Source organism: Ananas comosus, linkage group 3, assembly GCF_001540865.1.
Source record: "Ananas comosus cultivar F153 linkage group 3, ASM154086v1, whole genome shotgun sequence".
Taxonomy (NCBI): Eukaryota; Viridiplantae; Streptophyta; class Magnoliopsida; order Poales; family Bromeliaceae; genus Ananas; species Ananas comosus.
The window spans coordinates 814,735-838,972 of record NC_033623.1 but is presented as its reverse complement, the minus strand read 5'-3'; the positions used below and the strand labels follow the sequence as shown (position 1 = coordinate 838,972).

Genomic DNA, 24,238 nt, shown 5'->3' with positions numbered 1-24,238 from the left:
CACATATAAAACTTCACAATTCAACACTATACCTCACAACACACACTGTTGGCTTAAATGGGTGGTCAGCTGGCTTAAATGGGTGGTCAGCATCCTGCCCTGTGATAGAAGGTCATGTGGGCCGAGTCATGTTCGAAATAGCGTGAGGCTGGGTTGGACCGAGCCATGATCGAAGTGGCGTGAGGCTGGGTGGACCGAGTCACAATCAAGACCCGTGGGCGCTATATCTGTACACTTTAAGTGAATTAGTTGCGTATTTCTAACAGCTCGAGCTTTTGAAATTAATGGTTAGCGCCAACGATCCGACACACTTGGTGTGGGGGGCCTCACACCTATTGAGCACTCTAGAATATTCTAAACTACTTATTTCTAGAGCTTTCTAAAGTGCTATATTAGCAAGTAGAGAGCACTTGTTTCTAGAATGTTCTATAAAAAGAGAGAGTATTTGTTTCTAGAGCATTCTAGAGTATTCTAGAATACTTATTTCTAGAGCTCTCTAAAGTGCTCTATTAGCAAGTAGAGAACACTTGTTTCTAGAATGTTCTATAAAGAGAGAGAGAGTACTTATTTGTAGAGCACTCTAGAGTATTCTAGAATACTTATTTCTAGAGCTCTCTAAAATATTGTATTAGCAAGTAGAGAGTACTTGTTTCTAAAATGTTCTATAAAGAGAGAGTACTTGTTTCTAGAGCACTCTAGAGTATTCTAGAATACTTATTTCTAAAGCTCTCTAGAATGCTTATTTCTAGAACTCTATTAGCAAATAGAGAGAGCATTTGTTTGTAGAGTACTCTAGAGTGTTCTATATAAAAAGAGAGAGATGGAGTTGCCTCCTTCAAACAGAAAAAGTTACGATCAAACAAAGCTTCGAGAGGGAAATATCAAAGCATGACCCAATACCATAAGAAAGTCTAAAAGTTATTCTTGCTTGAGCGAGATACCTTTTTTTTTTTTTAAGAGTAGTACGCTATCCGCTTCGTTTATTTCATTTTAAAATAAACTTAACTGCAAATGTGAATCAACTAGGATTCGAACTTGGGACTTCGGGTACCAATCACCAAGCCCTTTGCCACTTGTGCTAGAAATGGTCGACTGCTTGAGCTACGAGGACTTTTCTTTAGCAGCTTTTTTAAAAGAACATTTCCGCAAAACTTATTAGGGCTTTTCTTCAGCGGCTTTTTCCAAAGAACATTTCTGCAAAACTTATTATTAGGGCTTTTCTTCAATAACTTATCCCAAACAACTTAAAAATAGTAAAAATATGACCAAACAGACTATTTTATTAGATCCGCGGTAAAAGCACCAACCAATAGAAAGACACTACAACCTAGGGTGAACATATTGTGCTTCAACAAACAATAAATTAGCAGCAGAGTGTAATGAGCTTCTTTTATTTTATTTTTTTTTCTTTTTTTTTGGGGGTTTCAAATGGTAGGTGTTTGACTAGGAAGTTGGATTCAACCTCCACAACCGGCCACTTGAATCCCCTAACCTATTTTAAGGGGTAGAGACAAAGCTTTTGCAACCGGCCCACCCACCACATGCCCCAGTTTCCTCAAAGATACTCCCTCTCCTTCAAAATAAAATATATTCATCATAGACACTTTAAAGATACTCCTAAAATACTGTTGATATGTTAATACGAGTACAACTACTCTTATTCAGCAGCTATATGAGAATGTCTTCTTCATAAGTACTACTATTCTCAACCCCCTAATAATCTCATATCGGATGAAAAGAGAGTTACTATAGAAACTATAATAGACTATAAATATTAGTAAAATTATTGCACCTAAGCATCTTAGGCCGACGGTTTAGACCCAACGAATTATTATTTCTAGTCAGGCCACTCATTACATTTGACATTAAAGACGAATGCCAAAGTTAAATGCTATGCAGAACAAAGTTGTTACACCATAGATTTGGTGAGAGCCATCTCTTGAATCTCACATCGCTCAATAATTTGGTAATTCCGATCTATATGTGTGATTGAATTTGGGCCGGACGAAGACATCAAGATCTAAACTGTAGGACTGACACGTTGAATGAAAAAGAGATTGCGAATAAGAATATAAGAGACCATAAACTTTAATAATAATGACTGTACTTAACTATTTAGTTTTGAATCGATAGTGGGACAAGTTATTACATACTCTCCCGAAGATTCGTATCTCACCAATCTCATTAAAATCACGTGGAGCTGGAAAGATAGAATTAAGAACAATACACTTATTTCAACTCAAAAAGATGTCCAAAAAAAAAAAAAACTGTTCATATCACTTAATACCAAATGACTAGGCTATACACGCGCACAACTTTCCGCTCGAAATAAGATTTGATTTCAGGTATCAGAGCCCGACAGGAGAATTGGTTTCAGGTGTCAGAGCCCGACAGGATTACTTAAACGTCTGAAATACTTACTACATCAAAGACTTTCTCAACATAAAAAGGATACGCACAATTCTCTCAAAAATAAATAAATAATAAATAAGGGTACACATAATAATCCGTTAAACAATAAATCACAAGGAAGTTAGCCTCACAGCACACTAAAAAACATACATGAAGGTCTCTTTCTTAGAGAATATACATCACATGCTTTGTAATAGAGCCAAATATTGCTTACAAGCTACTCTGATACTCAATATTCAAAAAGCAAGATAACCATAAAAGAACAAAGCTTTTATTTAATTTTTTCTCTCTTGAAGAGAACCATAAAAACCAAAGTGCCCAAGCATGTGAACCCTTTGAATTATGCTTGAATCGGCCGAATAATATATTTGCATGTATAAACAACCTCCAGAAAAGCGTAGAAATGTGCTCCTAAAATTTTGTCCTCTCTAAACACCACCTTTCCCGAAAGCACTAAATATGCTCTTTGGTCAACTAAGTGGCCGGCCAATAACTGTCCTTGTTACAGAAATCTCTCTTTTTCTTCGCTCCTTTCCCGTAAAAATGATGCTCTCTATGTTTTTGTTTTCATAACTTTCAAAGTTGTACCAACTATTTTAACATTACTTAGATTATTCCTGACATTCTTAGGTGGATAATGTCCCTAAGCAGAGAATGTTGAATTAAGTAACAAACACACCTGACATTCTTAGGTGGATAATGTCCCTAAGCAGAGAATGTTGAATTAAGTAACAAACACAAAACAAGAACTAAGATCGATCTTCCAAAGAGCTTAAGCTACTAGAGAACAATAACTTTTTTAAAATTAAAACCTCGTGCTCTGATAAAGAGCTTAAACTATCATAGAAAGATATTTTTAATACTTTACATATATTCAGCATTCATTAATTCTTAGATTGTTCAAAGCAAGACCCAAAAGTTGTTGTAGGGATAGTAGTACTAGTACAAAATGTTCCTAGTATAATGAGATTGCATGTGGAGTCAATACCTTTATGATGTGGAGGATCGCACCCACCACCTTCTCCTCCCTCTTCTTTAGTTAATCTCTTCATATATATTAATCACCAAATCTAAACAACTCAAAGAGATGGTTGTAAACACAGTCAACAAAGTAATAAACATCTTAATTAGCTTTGCATAACCTAAATTATCTCACCTTTGCTCCATTTCTTTCTGTTTCTTTATCTTTTCCAACTAAGATATATAGCTGAGGACTTGGTCATGAGGGGACAATTTTGAGTGAAATGCTCCCCTTGTGCCAAGTGTCAAGAACCTAGAGCTCACCATGTTGGCTTTTCTTTAAGCCCCATTCAAAGCTCTGCCATGCAAAGCACTATAAGTCCCACCACCCACATGAAACTAGCTCTTCAATATTAATTCCATCACCTTTTATTACGCATCCTCAAATGACTCCAAAGATCATGAAGGGCTCAAACAGTGTTTCTGATCCGCCGTTAACCCATAGTTATCGATCCTTACTACTCCATGAACTCGAAAACACACCACACTACTCAACTGAGAGAGACCATGAAGTGGTTGGAGAGTGTGAGCTTCCACTCATAGACTTAACCAGTTTGAGGAGTGAGAGAAATGGAAGGGAGAGAAGAGCTTGTGTGGAAGCAATGGCGAAGGCGTCGTCGGAGTGGGGGTTTTTCCAGGTGGTGAACCACGGGATAAGCCATGAGCTGCTGAAGGAGATGAAGCAGGAGCAGGTGAAGCTGTTCCGGCTGCCGTTTGAGACAAAGGTCGAGTCGAAGCTGCTGAACGACTCATACCGGTGGGGGACGCCGACCGCAACCTCCGCGAAGCAGTTCTCATGGTCGGAGGCCTTCCACGTCCCTCTTGCCAAGATCTCAGAGGACTCCAACTACGAAGAGTTCAGCTCCCTCAGGTACCACTACTACATAATAAGTTGATTTTAGCTTCTAAGTAAGAGGCTCCACCAAAAAACAGGATTTTTTTTGTTTTTGGTTTTTGGTTTTTCTTTCCACCAAAGGATGGTCCCCAGGTTTTAGCTTAAGTTCCTCAAACAAAAATTCTATTCAGCACAGAGGATTTTTTTTGTTTTTGTTTCTTGTTTTATCTATCCATCAAAGTATGGTCCCCAGGTTTCAGCTTAACTTCCTCAAACAGCAATTCTATTGGCCACAGATTATATATGCCCTCCATCCAATCCCTCTCTTCAATCCCACCACCCAACAAATCACAATAAAGATCTAAAAATTATATCATTTAGAAGATGGGTGTCTAATTTAAATAGGTGGGTGTAATATTTACACTTTACTTTTGGATGTACGGATAGCGTATTCCTCATAAATATAAACTAATATATATATGTAATAATAATTGGGACTTACAGGGAGATGATGGAGAAATTAGCCGTGGCAATGTCGGAGCTCGCACGAACACTAGCTGGGGTGCTCGCCGAGAACTTGGGCTACTCCAGGCGCAGCACGTTCCCTGAGAACTGCGACGAGAGCACGTGCTTCCTCCGGCTAAACCGGTACCCGCCATGCCCGTTCGCGCCGGGGACCTTCGGATTGATGCCTCACACAGACAGTGATTTCCTCACCATACTGTATCAGGACCAGGTTGGGGGCCTGCAGCTCATGAAAGACTCAAAATGGGTTGCAGTTAAGCCGATCCCAGGTGCTCTCATTGTCAACATTGGAGACCTTTTCCAGGTACGCTGATATTACCAAAGCTATTTTTGATATTGTCAAAAAAAACATGCACTGTATCTAACAATAATGAAATATGATCCGATAATATCAATTGCCTGATATCAGAAGGACAGCTTGACAAAATTTAGCTATACTAGGATAACTTGGGAATTGTTAGTCCATCCAAACCTTGCTATATAGGTGATATTATTAGGCTGATTTGGATATCAATAGTTAGATTTATTGAATTTGATAACTGTTCACTGATTGAATTTGATTAGATTCAATGAATCTTGCATGCCCCTAAAAAATCTGATAACTATTCACCAATTGAATTTGATTGGATTCAATAAGTCTTGGGTGCCCCTAGAAAATATGACTCTATCACTGTCACCTCCCTAGAGTAATACATTACCACAGTTTCCACCTATGTGAGTAACCAAGCTTTTATTTTATTTTATTTTATTTTTCGCCGAATAAATACTTTGAATGTAAGGATTGCAAACAATCTACCATCTGCTCCTATACCATTTTATAGAGAATTATATTTAAATTTTAAAAAACTAAAATAGTGACAGCGATACTAGGCAAGGTCTAAAATTTTGACAAGGCCTATTAATTGATATGAAGGAACTAACAAGACCTATAAGCAATTCATAAAGCTTATGAACTATAAGATCTATACTCACAACTTATCTATTACACAAACACCATTATATTATAATGCTCAAGAATTTCTAATGTAATTGCTTGTATGTGCAGGCATGGAGCAATGACATTTACAAGAGTGTGGAGCACAAAGTAGTGGCAAATTATAGAGTTGAGAGGTACTCAATTGCATATTTTCTATGCCCATCATATGATTCCACCATAGGGAGTTGTAAAGAGCCCTCCCTCTACAAGAAGTTCACCTTTGGAGAATATAGAAAACAAGTCCAAGATGATGTTAAAAATATTGGACAAAAAGTGGGTCTCTCTAGATTTTTCTCTATAGCTCATTAATTAATACAAGATAGCAAACATACCACTTTATAGGTTTATAGGCAAGTATTTATCTGTATGGGATACAAAGGGATAGGAGAATAAAAGAGTTGCAACTAATAGTGGTCATGTAGAGAGTTAGGGGATTCAATCATATTGTTTGTTGTATTTTAGATATGGACTAAATTGGAATAGTCCATCAAGATTTTTGTTTCTTTATTTTGTTTTACATCCATAAAAGGGAATTTATAGAGGTGATGATCAAATTTTTATAATAGAAATTTGATCCATATTGTTTGTTATCTTTCAAATACAGTATTCTTCACTTTGAATATCTGGGGGTATTTTCCAAAAATAGGGTAAATCCCTGTTTAATCAAAAAAAAAATTATCTGGGGGTATTTTAATTTGAATTTGAAATTGATTTCTTTGTAGAAGAGTTCTTTTGTGAATGGCCAATTCTGGTGAAACTCCTATGCCACCATCATTTACAAACAGGTATCTGAACTTCCAAAAAGATTTTATTTTATTATTTAACCTCCTTAAAATGAACTTCCAAAAGATTTTATTTTATTATTTAGCCTTCTTAAAATTTGGACCTTCAAAAAGCTAAAGTACACAAAAACAAACATACTACAACAAATATAAACACATAATACAAAGAAGTGCACATTAAGAACATATAATTACATACACTAAAAGGAATAACCATCGAGATAGGAAAAGAACAATTTTACTCGTACTAAGAATCCAATGCTTACAAACAAATCATACGATAGTTACAAGTATGCATAAGTAGCTGAATTTTATCGGCGAGGAGGCATATAAATCACACATAATTCACAAACCAAGAATGATATCCAACAGTTAAAGATAACATGATTTGTAAAATATCATAAGATACTTTATTGTGACTAGTTCATGAATATTCTTATAGACTGCATTTCCATTCCTAACCAGAAGAGCAACCAAAAAAAATAAAAAGAATAAAAAGAGAGAGCAAATAGACATGCCTATTCACTGGAACATCTAATAACATAGAATTTGATATTAGAAGCGAAAAAAAAAACACAGAAATAAGCACGGGTACTTGAAGCTTCTTGCACTCATGCATACATACACAGATAATATTAACCAAGTATAACTGTCGTGCAGCCAAGGATGAGGTCTAGGCAAGGGATCAGGTAAGTGATACATATTAACAATATATAATGACATACTTCAGAAGTTTGAAGATAAGTATTGTCAACAAAAATTTTAAAAAAAAATCATTTTGAGAAAATAAGAACGCATACAAAGAAGCACAGATCTGACAGCATTTAGTATAACCACTAAGAAATTCGATGTGATTTCGAAACAAACCTTTCTTTGTAATATAGCAAAGAAATCTCGAGGCATAACCCTTTAAATAGAGCTACAAGCATTAATCAAATCCCCATCTTTGTTATATCACTTAACTTAAGAGTAAGGCATAACCCTTTAAATAACCTGCTGAAATTCCCCAACATTTAAAAGGAATTGTGTTAGCATTTTGCTAAAAAAAAAATAATAAAATCAACCAAAGCATTTTGCTAAAACATTTAAGAGGAAAGGGCAGAAAGGTGAAACAAATGCAACAAAACTTGAAATGCCAAGGAAAAAAGAACTGAGTCTATTAAGAAACATATCAGAGAAAAAAGATACAAAGGTAAAATTACAACATAACTGGAAAACAAAAGAACAAAGAAACCGAGAAGCTTCCTCTGTAGAGGAAACTACATTTCATTGTTCTCAGCCTACTTTTTCTCTTTTAACACAATAAAACCATATAAGAGAAATATAAAGGTAAAACTGCAACTAAACTAAAAAGGAAAAGAAACCAGGAATATATAGGCAATATGAATTCCAACTATTTTCTTGGCCTCCTTGTCCTTCTGGTTTAAATAATATGCAGACCAGATTATACAATTTGAGAACAAGAAAATCAACTAAAACACACTGGCATAACATACAAGAGAAAATAATACAAAGACAGAATTGCAACAAAACTAAAATGAAAAGGAAAAGGAAACCTGGAAACATTATAGGCAACCGTACTTCAACCTGAGAACCTTTGAAGGCAACCATATTGCATTTTCAGCCACCTTTTTGCTTTTAAGCCCATTAAAAGAATTACCAACTGAAATGCAGAGAAATTGCAAAGGGAAGGACCATGAAGCAAGTAAGCTTTGTAGGCAACCATACTTCAAGCCGAGAACCTTTGTAGGCAACCGTACTTCAAGCTAAGAACCTTTGTAGGCAAACCATATGTCATTTTATCAGTTTCCTTTCCTTTTTTAATTTTGAATAATTTGCCAGCCATTAAAAGAATTAACAACCCAAATGCAAAGAAATTGCAAAGGGAAGGACCATGAAGCAAGTAAGCTTTGTAGGCAACCATACTTCAAGCCGAGAACCTTTGTAGGCAACCTTACTTCAAGCCGAGAACCTTCGTAGGCAACCATACATCAAACCGAGAACCTTCGTAGGCAACCGTACTTCAAGCCGAGAACCTTCGTAGGCAACCATATGTCATGTTATCAGTTTCCTTCCCTTTTTTAATTTTGAATAATGCCAGCCATTAAAAGAATTACCAACCGAAATGCAAAGAAATTGCAAAGGGAAGGACCATGAAGCGAGTAAGCTTTGTAGGCAATCATACTTCAAGCCGAAAACCTTTGTAGGCAACTGTATTTCAAGCCGAGAACCTTTGTAGGCAACTGTATTTCAAGCTTTGTAGGCAATCATACTTCAAGCCGAAAACCTTTGTAGGCAACTGTATTTCAAGCCGAGAACCTTTGTAGGCAACCATAAGTCATGTTATCAGTTTCCTTCCCTCTTTTAATTTTGAATAATGCCAGCCATTAAAAGAATTACGGACCGAAATGCAAAGAAATTGCAAAGGGAAGGACCATGAAGCAAGTAAGCTTTGTAGGCAATCATACTTCAAGCCGAAAACCTTTGCAGGCAACTATATTTCAAGCCGAGAACTTTTGTAGGCAACCATATGTCATTTTATCGCTTTCCTTCCCTTTTTAAATTTTGAATAATTTTGCCAGCCATTAAAAGAATTACCAACCGAAATGCAAAGAAATTGCAAAGGGAAGGACTATGAAGCAAGAAGCTTTGTAGGCAACTATACTTCAAGCCGAGAACCTTTGTAGGCAACCGTATTTCAAGCCGAGAACCTTCGTAGGCAACCATATGTCCTTTTATCAGTTTCCTTCCCTTTTTTTAATTTTGAATAATTTGCCAATCTCTATTCTTTTCCCAACAGAAAAAAAATTCAACAAAAGCACTCTGGTGAAAATTATAAGAAAAAAATAGAAAAGTAAATAACAGAAAAACTGAAATGAGAGGGGAAAGAACTGCCAAAAATATTGCATCAAAACTGCAAAGAAAAGAAAAAAAGAAATGGAAAAGTTTTCTAGGCAGATCGTTCTTCAACCAATAACCATTACAGGCAACCATATTTCCGTTTATGTCTCCTTCCCTCTTTTTGGTTTTGGATAACTTGCTAGGCCACTTCACTTTCGCCAACAGAAAACTCAACTAACAAAACAAAAGTAAAAGGAAAAAGACACTAGCGGTATGAAAAATAGGAAAACGAAACCGAGAACCTTCTATAGGAAACAGCATTTGAGCCAAATCTTTTCGTCTCCTTTTCTCTTTCTTGGTTAATAACATTTCCTAACACTATATATAAAAATTACCAACGAAACACTGGACAAAAACAGCAAGTTAAAGCATCATATGAGAGAGAGAGAGAGAGAGAAATTCAAGGAGACAGAAGAAAAAGGAAGAGAAACTGAGAATCTTCATAGGCAACCATATTTTGAATTAAGAAAAAGGAAGAGAAACTGGACAAAAACAGCATATATAAATTGCTAACACTATATATAAATTGCCAACGAAACACTGGACAAAAACAGCATGTTAAAGCATCATATGAGATAGAGAGAAAAATTCTAAGAGATGGAAGAAAAAGGAAGAGAAACTGAGAATCTTTATAGGCAACCGTATTTCAAATTAAGAACCCTCCTAGGCTATGGGCATTTCAACCATTTCTCAGCTACTTTTTCCTTTCTCTATTCAAATAATTTGCTAACTGGATTGTATGGATGGTCAGAAAAAAAATCTGTTGAAACAATTTGTTAAAATTTAAACATAAAAAGAAAAAGATTAAAGAAGAAAAAGAAACCGAAAACCTTTATAAGAGAGGAAGAAATTCTGTTAAAGCATATAAGAGTGAGAGGGGGAAAAAAGGAGAGCTAAACAAAAACATTCTGTTAAAACATATGAAAGAGAGGGGAAAAAAAATGAAATTAAAAAAGAAAAGAAAATGAGAACCTTTATAGGAAACTGCCTTTCAAATTAAGTACCCTCAGCAACCGCATTTTAACTGTTTTCTCAGCTCCTTTTTCTTTTTACAGTTCAAATAATTTGCTAACTGGATTGTATGAATGATCAAAAAAAATCAGTTGAAACAATCTATTAATATACATAGAGAAAAAAGATAGAAAGGTTAAACTGCAAGTAAACAGAAAAGGTAAGAGAAGTGGAGAATCTTGATAGGCAACTATATAAAGCCACTGGACGCAACCATATCTCAACTGTTTCTCAATCTCCTTTTCCTCTCCTCTTCTGTTTAATCAATTTATTAACCATGTTGTCTAAATTGCCAAAACAAACTTAATCAAGACAGTTAAAACATGCAATACAAAAGATAAAAAAAAAAAATTCGACAAAACTGAAATTAAAATGGAAAAAGAAACCTGAGGACTTCCATAGGTAACTGTAATTCTACCAAGAACCTTCATAGGCACCAATATTTATTTCCCTCGTCTTCTCCTCCTTTTAATTGAGATATAATTAGACAACAGGTTTTATGAATTGTCATTAGAAAAAATTCAATCAAAATAGTCTCATAAAACATATAAAGTAAGATAGAAAAGTAAGGTTTCAATGAAACTGAAATGAAACGGAGAAAAAAAAAACTGAGAAACTTTACAGGCATTTCGTACTTCAAACTGAGAATAACCATGGCCGGCCCTTAAACCAACTATTCTCTCTCCTTTTCTCTGTTTACAAGCAAATAATTTGCAAGCTGGATTGTGTTGATTGCCAACAAGAAACCCAGACATTGTTGAGACATGTAAAGAAAGGCAACAGAAGGAAATCAATGAATCAAAAATGAAAAAGGAAAATCTTTTATTGGCAACTGTATTTCCAGCCAAGAACCTTTTGTAGGCATACCGTATTTCACTTTTTCAGCCTCCTTTTGACTTTACCCGTTCAATTAATATTTCAATAGATTATACAATTGCCAACAAGAAAAAGCACAATCAAAACATTTTATTCAAAAACATCTAAGAGAAAAAGACAGAAAGGTAAAATTGCTATGAACCTGAAATGGAAAGGAAAAAAAGAAACTAAGAACCTGTATAGGCAATTGTACTTAAAACCGAGAACCTGTGTAGGCAATTGTACTTAAAACTGAGAACCTTTATAGGCAATATTTCATTGTCTCGGCATACTTTTATTGTTTGCCGTTCAGATAATTTGCTACCCAGATCTTAATCAATTGCCAACAAACAAAAAAAAAAAGGAACACTCTGTAACAACATGTAACAACAAGATAGAAAGGTGCATTGCATCAAAACTAAAAGAAATGAGAACAAAATAGGGCAAGAAGCTTGCGCATTTCTATTTTAAATCAAGAAGATGATATGAACCGGACAAAAAGCTCAAGCAAAATACTTTCACGTAACTTATAAGAGGATAAAAATAGAAATGTAAAATTTTACAAATATATAGGAAATAAACTGAGAAGCAACTGTAGAACCTCTATAGGCAGTTTTTATTTCACTTCCTCACTCTCTCCTTTTTCCTTTTTTGCGTTCAAATAATTTAACCCATTATAAGCACTGCCGACAGAAAACTCCATCTAGAAACTTCGTCAAAACATATTAGAGAAAACAATATAAAGACACAATCTCAATGAAACTGAAATGAAATGGAAAAGGAGACAGAGAACCTTCATAGGCAACAATATTTCCCACTTCCTTATTGGCAACAGTATTTCATTTTTCTCAGTCTCCTTTCATCCTTTCCAGTTCCAATAATTTACCAACTAAATTATATGAATTGCTATAGAAGATCAACGAAAATATTGTTAAAACATACGGAAAAAAAAAGAGGTAAATTTGCAAATATACTGTAAAAGAGAAGGGGGAAAACCAAGAAGGGACCATTTATTGATAACCATATTTCAAAAAGAGGGTAACAATTTCTAAAAAAATTCTCCGTTGCTTCCCACTGTTTTGGTTCACCTTCTTTGCCAACCAGATTACATGAATTGCCAACAAAAAACCCAACAATACGTGAAAAAGAAGGAAGAAATCAAGAACCTTCACAAGCAACCCCAATAGCCGACAAAATAACTCAATCAAAGTACTCCGTCAAAATATATAAGAGATTAAGATAAATTAAAATTGCAAGAAAACTGGAAAATATAGAAAAATGATACCAACAACCACATGCTTGCAAAAATATAGCCTAGTATGAAACCCTATAACCCACAAAAATCAAACAGAGTATAAAAGAATCAAAGATCCACATGCCTATATCTAAAATAGAACCTAAAATTCGCATAAAATAAGGATTAATCGAGCAAATTACACAATTAATCATACAAGAAAAGGAATTGGGAAAGTGAATGCAAGCCTCACACGATGCCGTTTTTCTCTACGACGTTTCCTTCAAAGAATACGAGAACGCCTTCGTCACATCGTCACCCCAAGAAACCGAGAGAGAGAGAGAGAGAGAGAGAGAGAGAACCAAAACCGGATCTCGGGGTTGATACCTCCAATCGATTGGGAGAAGGCGATCGGAGAGGTGATACGAAACGACCTCGGAAACCCACAAACGCCATGAGAGGCGGAGAAGAGGGAAGGGGAAACCCTAGACTACGCGAGAACGACGACGCGATGCGACGCGGGAGACGGTGGGGGGGAGAGAGAGAGAGAGAGAGAGCAAAAGAGGTTGCGAAGCACCGACCTATTTATAGGGGACGGGGCCAAACTAGCCGTTAGGGGCTTTTATAAAGTAATGAGCCCGAATCCTAAATCATCTCGGATTGGTGCGGATCAAATTTAAAGTCGACCGTTATAACTTATAGCCGTTTATTGCACTACTGGTCCATAACTTTTATATTTTGCTTAAATTAAGTATCAATAGTCATCAACAATCTTAGCATTAATTTCTTAAATTTTTAAATTTCAAAAAATATTTAGTGGCACGCCGATCCATCGCTCAGGACATCGAGATTGACTTTTACTCTTGAGTGAAAATTTCACCGAATTGATAGTGAAAATTTTGCACAGTGATATTAGTTAATGCAAAACAACTAATTTCTTGGAAAAAATTTAGATGTCGCAAAAAAGATATTTTAAATGTTTATACTCAACAAAGCTTTCCAGGCAAGCTCTTGAAAGAGTATACAAAATCCTCATTCAATGTGCTATCAAAATTTAATTTCAAATTTTCAGCTATAAAGAATTTACTAAAATATAATTTTTAGATCATTAATTATCAATCTGGTTTGCTAATGTCATTGTTCTCCAAATATTATCTTCATGGATAATTAATATATTAGCATTAGCATACATAAAAGTGTAAATATTAAGGTGTATTAAGACATTAATAATTTATAAATTCCAGTTTAGTTTTGTATTTTAAAACCAAAAACCGTTCACGATCTAGCAATATATACTTATTTATTAATTTAATATTAAATATAATAAAAATTGTATATTCCAAGTGCAATATTTCTACATTATTTTTAGATATTATTTTATTATATATACTTAAAAATATATTCAAAGTACACATTACTTAAAACTAATGCACATTTCTAATAAAATTGTTGAAATATAAAATAAGAGAAATCTGATCGATTTTCATCAAATCCCGTTGGTTCACCAATTTAAGTCAAAAATCGATTTTAAGCTAATTTACTTTTATGAATTGAATCGAACTAATTTGAGCACTGGTTTGTAACCATAATAGAGTCCAATTTGGATAGAAACGTTTGTAACTCAAAAAAATAGTTTAGTTTGAGTCCCGATTATGCAATATCTTATTTTGAATCATTGTATCGTACTAAACAGATCTAGATAAACGCTGATTTTTTATCCGAGAATAGTAGTTCTCGGTTATCCCTACCAACATCTTTATTTTCTATATAAAACTATCTAAAATTGTTCTTATCCCCAGGAACAACTTAATTTTTATCCAAACACTATTTTTTTTATCCTCATATTTATATCTATCTCTATAATAATTAATTCTTGCTTATACCCAAACCAAACAGTACTCAGAAATATAAATCCCAGTGAATGAGAACAGATCATTGACATGTTCCCTTCTTTTTAATGTTTATTTTTTTCTTCTTCTTTCGTTTACATTTACAGATCACTGGACACGTCCGCACGTCACATTTATTTTTAATTATAGCTTGCTGGACTTGGCAGGTGAGACGTGGACCCCACATTGCATCCCGCCGTCCATTCCTGGACTCACGGCTCCTTCCAGAAAGTTCTCCCGTCCAACTCTATCATCCCAGTGGATTACAGTCTGCATACCCAAAATAAAATTAAAAAAAAAAGAAAAAAAAAAGAAAAAAGAATGCACTGAGTATATTACTGATGTGATATTTTTAATTAATAATTTTTTTTAAGTTGATATATTTTATCATAATTGATAAAAAAATATTTTTATTATATTATTTTTTAAAATAAAGAGATATTATTGGCTTGTTATTGATGATGTAGTATAAGTGTGATACAATAGATTTACTTACGTACCAGGTGTATTATCTATGAGATAAAAAAAAATAATCTGAATTATGAAAATTAATTATTTGATCTTTAAAAACTTTAATTTTATTTTTTTTAATTTATATAATTTGAGTCGGTCAACGATAGTTTAATTTTAAATTTTTAAACTAGTTATTTACTTAATAAATATTTATAATTACAAAAATTATATAAAAATATACTAACTAAATATATAAATATAAATGACACATTCAAATTTTGAAGTTAAACTATAATTAATTGACTTGAATCACATAAATTAAAATATTTGATAATAAAATTTAAATTTTAAAAGATCGAATAGTTAAATCAAAATAATTTAGAGTTAAGATGAGTCATCCGCTTCATTTAATTTTTTTGAAATAAACTTAGATAGAAATATAAAGCAATTACACTTTAAACTTAAAACCTTTGATTACTATAAGGGTGCGTTTGGTTCGCATTATGAAAGATTACTAGGAATAAAAGATATCCGAGAATCTTATTTCTATTAATCCTATTACTAAGAATGTAGAATTCCTGTGTTTGGTTCGGTAATATTAATTAGCCATATTATTTAATATTACAAAAAATATACAATTAATTAATTAATTAATTTAATTAATTTTAGATAATGTTACTAAAAAGGGAGAGAGAGTATAAGTTAGAGAGAGAGAGCATAATTAAAAAAATAGAAAGAAAAATATAGTCGAAATTAGGAGTGAGAGAGTTGAAATTTTAGAAAGAGAGAGAGAGAAAGAGAAAAAGTTGAATTTTAGAGAGAAAAATAAGTTTAGAGAGAGATATAAAGTTAGAGTGTAAAGAAAAATAATATCAGTTAGCCGGCGGGTAGAAAGAAAGAAAGAGATTAGACATATTATGATTACTCCAATCCATTAATATGAGGATACCCACCCTCCCTCAAGGGAATGAGATTAGTACTTTGGGGTCAATCTTATTCCCAAGTGAATCCAATATTATCAACTAGATTACTTAGCGCGTTTAGTCAAACATCGTCATATTTTTTTATTCCCATTGAATTACTAGGAATCTTTAAAGGATAACGCGAACCAAACGCACCCTAATTAAATTCTTAATCATAAGCACTAGATACGATCTGTATCTACAATGATATGTTAGAAATGAAACTTATATATTATATATATACACCGGGTGTAGGTAATAATTTCTCGCACATTTTGAAGTGTAAACTTTTTAAAACTTTTCTCAGGCCCCGAATCGAACCGCTTTTTAAATCGAAAGCGAAAGAAAGGGCCCCGACGCTTCGCGAATTTTTAAAAAAGCCCACTTTTAAAACACTTTCTTTTGTATTTAAAAAATGAGAACTTTTAAATTTAAATTTTTGAGTTGGAGCACGGTACGGGTTTGCTTAAACCATACACACAACTACGCGCTTTTGGGGAGAATTTTGGGTACGTTATCAACAGTTACTCTATTCGCCGCTCTTCGCTTCTCCCCGTTGTGAAGCATCATTATTACGTTTCTCGGTGGGTTTCGGAGATCGATCTCGCGCACTCTTCTTCGCGAAAACCCTAGTCGCAAGCGAAGAAACGAATCCGCGATCCTTCGATCCCCGTACTATAACCTCGGCGCGATCTCAGATCCGATCCCTCGTCTCCCAGATCGGATCTCTGGGAAAAATGGCCGACGATCCTGCTCCGGAGGCGGCGGAGAAGGCGGAGAAGGAGGCGGCGCCGCCGCCGGAGGCGAGGAAGAAGCAGCGGAGGGGGATTGTTTCGAGGATTTGGAGGGGGATCTTCGGAGGGAGGGGCGAGGACTACGAGAAGAGGTTGAAGTACCTGTCGAAGGAGGAGGCGTCGGTGCACGCGAGGATGAAGCGGAGGGCGCAAACGTCGCGGAGGATGGTTCGGAACCTCATCGTCTTCGCCGTGGTCGCTGAGGTGCGATTCTTGTCGATACCTAACTATCGAGCATAAGTTTGTGAAATAACTTAGTAGAATTATCTGCTTAATTACAAACTGTTTGTGGAACCTTATGCGTGCATAAACTTTGAGAGGATTATAGTTCAGGAAACTATAATTTGGGAGTTGGGGGTTGTTAAATCAATGTTGGCAATAAAAACTTTATGGTTTGAACTTTTAAGATCAGATCTTATGTTTTTCGAAATAGGAACTGAATCATCAGATATATCGAGTTTGCAGAAGATTCTAGCAAACAATGGAAAGAAACTTAATGACGAGCATAATTGGAAGTGCCCTAATTACACGCATTAGTAGTTAAGGTAGATATTTACTGATCTTTCAGAGAAATAGGTGAAAAAATGAATTAACGGTGTGCTTTAGGATAGCGATATTCAGATTTTGAATGTAGGAGTAACTTTTCTCTCTTAAGATTACCAAATTCATCGGGCCAGCCCTTATTTCATCTATTATACATCTATAATACATCAATAGATGAAAAGAAAATTCATCTCTAAAAACATGATAACACGTTCATTTCTGAAAATCACGTAAGTCGTGAAATCACTCAGATTAGATATGAAGTTTTAGTGTACATTAAGTTGGAAAATCATGCAACTTTGTGCAGCTCTGCTAGGTTATTTATGCTTGAATTTACTAGTACAACTTTAAGAGTTTTATAGTACAATTCACTGAAAGTTGGTTCCTATGGTTTAATATGTTTGTTTTTTAAATCAGGTTGTAGCTGTGGTTTATGCTATCATGGCAACAAGATCGGTAGATCTGAACTGGGAGATGCGGGCAGTGCGAATTCTGCCGATCTTTCTTATACCTGCTTTATCTTCTGTAATGTATTCAACATACGTACGCTTCACCAGGATGCGTAAATACCTCAAACTTTGTACTCCAAATATAGTCACTTGTTTTTATTACAGTACTGCTAACTTTGTTTAAATAGTTTTGCATTGTGTTTAACACAATTTTTACGAATCTTGGTCTTGTTGTCAACGGTTTTTTAATCAAATTTTACATTTCTTTTACCCGGACTACTTGGAAGCTGAACTACCACGTTTGGTGATTGTGAAAATTACACACATTCCGCATGTTTTACTATTCAAAACTTGGTTGACATGAGTGTTTGTCATCATTAAAGAGCTCACATATGAATCTTAAGCTGATTTCACAGAAGCATTAATCTTCTTGAGGACTTGAATTAGTTTTCTACTATTTTGTTTTCTATGCTGATGGATCTTCATTTGTATTCCTTTTTTTTTTTTGGTGTGTGCGTGAATTCTGCATATTAAGAGATCAGAACTACTTGTTTTGTGTTTCTGAAACATAGAAGAAATTTCCGTTTTTGTGGTTTCTTGGTTTTGCATTGTAAGCGTTAGGTCCTTTCTTAAGTGAGAACAGGGAAAGTGCAACTAAAATACTGTGCACTTTATAGTTATCTATATATTGTCTTTGTAGAAGGTGGATCAGGTGAAGAGACTGTTTAATATTTGCCTTTCACTATTAAAACATAACGTAGTTTCTCCCTTCTGTATGGTTAGCTATGTTGGACAAGGAATGTGAGATGTATAACAGAAGTAGCAAAATCACTCATTGATTGTAGTGTCCACGTTCTCTAGAATCCTGCAGTCATGGCTGAACTTTCTAATAAACTTCCAAGTCCCTTTTGGCGTGCCCTGTTGTCAATTTCGGTGCTAGCCTCTGGTCACCCTAAAGTATGATATATTGTTGCTTTCGCCATTTTTTATATGATTTTTCCCCTTATCTTTCATGTACAAATAAAGTTTCAGGAACTAAGAAAAATCATTTGTATCAAAAACTTGAAGTTTTACATGCAATAATTTAATATTTTGTATTGTATTATGTTAGCTTGCCTGCCCGTGTTTGATCTTAGGAAATCTGGCAGGTGATTTCAGTTTCACATATTAATGTAATCTTGATTTCTACAGTCAAATAATTCTGTTCGTGTTCCCACTTGTAGTCGATCGCAGGGACCAGAATATGCTCGAGCGCTTGCGAGCTGAGAGAAAGGCTAAGATTGATGAGCTCAAAGAGAGAACAAACTATTACACTACACAGCAACTTATTCAAGTAAGCAGCTAATTACTGCATACATATTCCGAAACCCTTGAAACATGAATTTACTATGTATCGACTTGGATTCATGCAGAAATATGACCTTGATCCAGCTGCAAAGGCTGCTGCAGCTACCGTTCTGGCGTCTAAGTTAGGAGCCGATGCTGGCTTGAAGGTATCTGTCGAAAGCGAGGCCAAAGACAGCACTAAATCGGCTAAAAGCAACGATGTTGAAATGGTGCAATCCAGTGGATTGAGAAATAGGAAACAAGGTCATGCAAGAAGTAATAGCGCCGGGAGCACCACGACAGATACTCAAGTTGTCACCAGAACCTCTAATGAACCTGGGGGAAACGATGGAGCAGCTGCAGTTCAATCATACAAGGTTGTGGAACACTATAAAGGCTCAGGAACTTATGACGGGGGATGGATTGCTCGAATCGCCGCATTGCTGGTGGGCGAGGATCCGTCACAGTCGTATGCTCTCATATGCGGCAATTGCCATATGCATAATGGTGCGTGCAATAAATTTCCTCTCCCTGTTTCTCGCGTGTCAAAAAGCATTTTGTTTTCTCCTCTTTCCTTTCCTAGATGATGCGAGATATTATCCGATTTCAGGGCTGGCGAGGAAAGAAGATTTCCCTCATATAACATATTATTGCCCACATTGTCACGCCCTGAACACATCAAAGCAAGACTCTGTATCCAGCTCCGACAGGACCACTCCGCTTGCTCCACTTGATGAAAATCATGCTTCTAATTCTAATGCCATTGCCACGGCCGAGAGTGAAATGATTAGCAACACAATCCAGGAGTAAGCTTTTGTAGCGGAGTGACGCAAAGTAATTGGTAAAGGTGCGGGGCAAGACTTATCACAACAGTGTGCCGAAGATTGATCAGTGTTACTTTTTCTTCGTGTGGTGAAATGAAACTGGTTTACCCTTGATGTGTATACTGTGGCAGGTTAGTGGTACTGTAAATTTCGGATCTTTTATTATAACTCCTAATGCAAACAGGAAACCAGTTTTGATAGTTCGAGCTATGAAATACCATGACTCTGAGATTCAGTGCAGGTGCTTTAAATTCTGCAATCGAATGTAATAGCAATTAGATGATGAACGACTCACGGATACATGAGGTCTTCTGATATGGTCTCTCTGCTTTGCCCTTCGCATTTGTTGCGGCGAAATCGCAGAAACTGCATCTTTCTTTGCAGTGCTGCTAGTACTGCTGCATTTGTGGGCCTCCAACCTGGGGGCTGCTTGTTATTTTTATCTTCAAATTATTTTTTCCTTTTTTTTTTTTTTAATGGTTAGTATGATTGACTATAGAAGGGTTTCAAGTAAAGAATCCTTGATTTAAAAAAATAATTTTAATTGAAGAATAGTATTTCAAGGCTCAGTATGTAGTTTCTCGCAAAATGCATTTCAATCGGAAGAAAATTTTGTAAACAGTTTGCGAACATTGAGGCTTCATTTGGAATTATAAAAATATTGTATTACGTGCGGTGAAAAAATACGATAACAAAATATGTTTTTCATATATTAATGAGCCGGTTATGATATCCAATTAAACATGCCCGAGCATAATATGTATTTTTATAAATTATGATATCCAATTAAACATGCCCGAGCATAATATGTATTTTTATAAATTACAGTGGTGATGTAAAATTTGAGATAATTTTACGTGTACTCTAGTAAAATTTGAGATAATTTTACGTATACTCCTCTAGTAACATGTAGTTTCATAAAATTGGTACAAATTCACTTATCCTTTCCTAGTGACTTCTACTAAAGATCAAACCTTTATTCCAGGTTCTTGGGATAAAGGTCCTCTTTTTTTTTTTCTCCAACAAAAAATATTTTAGGGTATTTTATACTTTACCACGATTGAATGTACCAACAAAGAGCTTTTTGCGCCTTACTACTATCAATTTTTTTTAAAATTTATTCCTCAATATCCAAAATATTCTTCTAAATTCTAATCCGTTAATATATTTAAAGGAATTTTTTGAAACCAGTAGAAATATTTTAATCATGCAGAGATAAATAAGATATCTTTTTTAAAGTATTGAAAATCATATTAGATATATTATTCCAAAAAAAATAAACATATATCCATGGAGGGTTCTGGAAAGGGAACTACGGATAAACTCAAAAAACAGCCAATAAACTACGTCATATACGTATACAAATACATACATATATATATATATATATATATATATATATACACATAGGTAGTTATATTATATTTTTGGTACAAATACTCGTATAGGAATGAATACCACTCATTGGCACGCTTGTACCGTACGTGCGTGTACAGAAGAATCCCTGTTTTTCATAGGAAGGGGCTGCTGAGGTACATTAACAGGGCTATTTATACCACAAAATTAATTAATTAAATTGCTCCAACAAAAAAAAACAAAGCAAAACCAAAAAAAAAAAGAAAAAAGAAAAAGAAGTGGTTGATAAGAGAAACCAATTTTTATTGGGAAAAATCTCGAGAACCAAAGTAAGTTTTTTTTTTCTTTTTCTTTTTTTGTAATTTTCTATATTCCTTTTTCTAGCATTTCTAATAAAACCAAGGTGGTGGGTATTCTTTCTCCTTCCGATACTTCCTTTTTTCTTTTTTTATATATATATATATATATGTAAGTAATTATTTGTGAAATGTTTGATTTGGATTAAAGTTGTGGTTTTTTTTTCTTTTTTTCCTTTTTTCTATATATATTTCTTTTTTTTAAAATTGGGAGGTTGATCCTGCTTTGGTTATTCTCTTTGGTTTAAGAATCATAGATTTTAGAATCAATAGCAACATGTTAATTGAGGAATAATGAGCTTTGATATCTCTTCATAATCCATATATTTTGGTAGATTTTTTTTTCCTTTTCCTGATATGTATTGATGTTTATTTTGGTAGATTTATGTATTAATCTACAAAAAAAAAAAGGAAAATAAAACTTGGCCTGAGCTTTTCTTTTCTTTTCTTTTTTCTTTTTTTTTTAACCCATCTGGATCACTTCTTTAACTGGGTTTCCTTAATAAATCAGAATGTTGTTTTTTGGTTTAAAAAAAATCAGGGGTATTATTGTAATTTTAGTGATGAGCTTGAGGTGCAAATTGATTAAGCCAATATGGTTAATTTGCAATTCTTTTTTATTAATTAATTTATGTATTAATAGTCTAGAAGGTCTCTCTCTCTTTTCTTTTTTTTGCTTTTTTTTCCCTTATTTTTTGTGACAAAATTAGTTTCTTTCTCTGTATGATAAAATGATTGTCCTTTTTCAAAATTTATTGCTCACAATTATTATTCTCTTATTTCACACACTGATTTGAATGATTGGGTTTCCCACGCCAAGCACACAACACAATTCCCCTTTGCTGATTCTTATTCAATGCCATGTTACATCCACATGATTTCTCATTAGGGGTCTAACAAAGTCATTTTCACTTACATAGGTACATCCCAAAATTCTATTTTTTTTAAAAAAAAAAATAATCAAGAGTCTGACCATTTACAATCTTATCCATCAGAGTCTTCTTATCTGAGATTCCAACCTGTAACCCTCCGTACCCTATCCAGGTACCTTTCCTTCAGAATCAGAGCCTTCTCACTTGAGATTCGAACTCGTGACCCTCTGTAACATATCCAGATGTCTTACCGTTATGACATCGGATTCGACCAGGTCGTATCAATTTGAGAAAGAAAGTCAAATCAAATGATCCCTTCCTCCACATCCAAGTCTTTTCTGACCTGTTCTTCCATGAAATCTCATGGTTAGCAGTGGCCTAAGCATGACCACCTCATGGTTTCTTAAAATGGTTTTCTATTTCTTACCTTTTCTTGGTCTCAAAGCTTTGTGTCTATATATGAGGCCCCAGTAATTCTCACCCTTTTCCTATTTTGGATCTTCTACATTGACCAACATACCCTTTTTGTATTGTATATCATTGGTCTTGTGCATTAGGTGACTTTTCCTGCTTCTTCCCTTGTATCTTCTTGCACTTAGAAGACCACATTTATTATAATGTGTAATCAGTTTACTTCTTACTATACTCTTGAGTTGTTGTTCTTTACCTTTGTGGACCAAAGAAAGAAAGGAGGCCAATGGAGGGAAAGGAATGGGAGGGCTGCGTCTGTCGGATGAGGAAGTGTGTTTCGGAGCTTCTGTCGATGGAGGAGGATTTGATCGACGATGACGACGAGGAGAGCGAGGATTCGTGGGATATCATCGGAAGAGACCTTCGACTCAAGGCCGCGTTCTTGTATTGTGATCTCAGCAGGGTGATCGCGAGTGCGAGAGACGAGCACAAGATGGCTCTCACTGATCTTGGCAACAAGCTCTTCCACTTCATGGAAGAGGTGGTAATTATATACTTTGGTGCTCTCTTTCTTGTACCTCAATAAATACATGAGAAAAGTGAAGGGTGTTTATTCTCCTCAATCTTTGTATTGGAAAACAGTATGTTGTTAGCTTCTATGTGACTAGAATCCTAGAAAGGTGGATAATTTCATGAACATGAAAAATTCAACTGGAGTTTGGGTCTCTTTCCTTTAAGACAACTTGAATGTATTTGAACCGCATGTCGGGATTAAAAGAACTGCTGCTTATGTAGCATTGGTCATAGTTGTTACCCATGTCTGGAGATCTTCATGTTCTGATATAAATACTCTTATCTGTACTACAGGTTACATGCAATATTGGTTAATTTACTGATTAAGATTGCAATTATAAATTAAGATGCGATTAAGTATTGTTTTGTGTTAAATGAGCAGCTGGACCACGCGGTGAAGAGTCGAAGCGTATCTCTGACGCAGATCTGCTACAGCGACACAACTCGTGCTCTGAAAGAATTGGTGTCTGCTCTCCAATCTTCTTATTAGCTTGGTTGTTTCAGTATTAGTCACACATGCATTGCAATTAGATGGAAGAAGAAGAAGAAGAAGAAGAAGAAGAAGAAGAGAAAAGAGCAAAATGGGCAGTTAGCTTTATGATTTTTTTGAAAGGAAAGCTGTGTTGATACTTGAGAGGAATGAGCAGCAGCACATGGAAGATGTAAATATTAGCTTACAAGGGCCTAAACTTGAAAGAAAAGATGGAAATTTTGTGAAGTGCTTATGGTTCACAATATTTGTCATTTTGGGCTTTTAATCCCAGATATAGTCATTATTTATCCTTAGAGAAAACAAAAAGAGAAAAACACAATTTGGTGTGCTTCTCAGGTTCAGAATCTCATTTTAACTTTCAGTCAGCTTCTCTGTAATATACTCAA

General features: G+C 34.9%; 3 protein-coding genes and 1 long non-coding RNA gene across 4 annotated transcripts; 3 read left to right on the top strand and 1 right to left on the bottom strand.

The window, feature by feature from the left end:
* On the top strand, positions 3,819-6,358 carry LOC109707400 (gibberellin 2-beta-dioxygenase 8-like). Its single transcript, XM_020228639.1, has 3 exons — positions 3,819-4,303; positions 4,772-5,096; positions 5,838-6,358. Exons 1-3 carry the CDS (start codon positions 3,819-3,821, stop codon positions 6,075-6,077), a joined length of 1,050 nt encoding a protein of 349 aa, XP_020084228.1. The 3' UTR covers positions 6,078-6,358.
* LOC109708205 lies at positions 7,923-13,098 on the bottom strand. The gene is made up of 2 exons (XR_002215689.1): positions 8,870-13,098; positions 7,923-8,781 (listed from the first exon to the last, which is right to left on the bottom strand). It is a non-coding gene; the product is annotated as an uncharacterized LOC109708205 (long non-coding RNA).
* Positions 16,364-20,108, top strand: LOC109707011 (uncharacterized protein At2g24330). Its single transcript, XM_020228043.1, has 5 exons — positions 16,364-16,853; positions 17,610-17,754; positions 18,865-18,974; positions 19,054-19,474; positions 19,578-20,108. Exons 1-5 carry the CDS (start codon positions 16,593-16,595, stop codon positions 19,775-19,777), a joined length of 1,137 nt encoding a protein of 378 aa, XP_020083632.1. The 5' UTR covers positions 16,364-16,592; the 3' UTR covers positions 19,778-20,108.
* LOC109707013 (photosynthetic NDH subunit of lumenal location 3, chloroplastic-like) lies at positions 22,182-24,097 on the top strand. The gene is made up of 2 exons (XM_020228050.1): positions 22,182-23,327; positions 23,742-24,097. The coding sequence occupies exons 1-2, from the start codon at positions 23,073-23,075 to the stop codon at positions 23,847-23,849; spliced, it is 363 nt and encodes a 120-aa protein (XP_020083639.1). The 5' UTR covers positions 22,182-23,072; the 3' UTR covers positions 23,850-24,097.

Coding starts and splice junctions, on each gene's coding strand:
- LOC109707400 (XM_020228639.1), top strand. CDS start 3,819: ATGACTCCAAAGATCATGAAGGGCTCAAACAGTGTTTCTGATCCGCCG. Junction 4,304..4,771: donor GAAGAGTTCAGCTCCCTCAG/GTACCACTACTA, acceptor TGGGACTTACAG/GGAGATGATGGAGAAATTAG. Junction 5,097..5,837: donor ACATTGGAGACCTTTTCCAG/GTACGCTGATAT, acceptor TTGTATGTGCAG/GCATGGAGCAATGACATTTA.
- LOC109707011 (XM_020228043.1), top strand. CDS start 16,593: ATGGCCGACGATCCTGCTCCGGAGGCGGCGGAGAAGGCGGAGAAGGAG. Junction 17,755..18,864: donor CGTACGCTTCACCAGGATGC/GTAAATACCTCA, acceptor TCCCACTTGTAG/TCGATCGCAGGGACCAGAAT. Junction 18,975..19,053: donor CTACACAGCAACTTATTCAA/GTAAGCAGCTAA, acceptor GGATTCATGCAG/AAATATGACCTTGATCCAGC.
- LOC109707013 (XM_020228050.1), top strand. CDS start 23,073: ATGGAGGGAAAGGAATGGGAGGGCTGCGTCTGTCGGATGAGGAAGTGT. Junction 23,328..23,741: donor TCTTCCACTTCATGGAAGAG/GTGGTAATTATA, acceptor TTAAATGAGCAG/CTGGACCACGCGGTGAAGAG.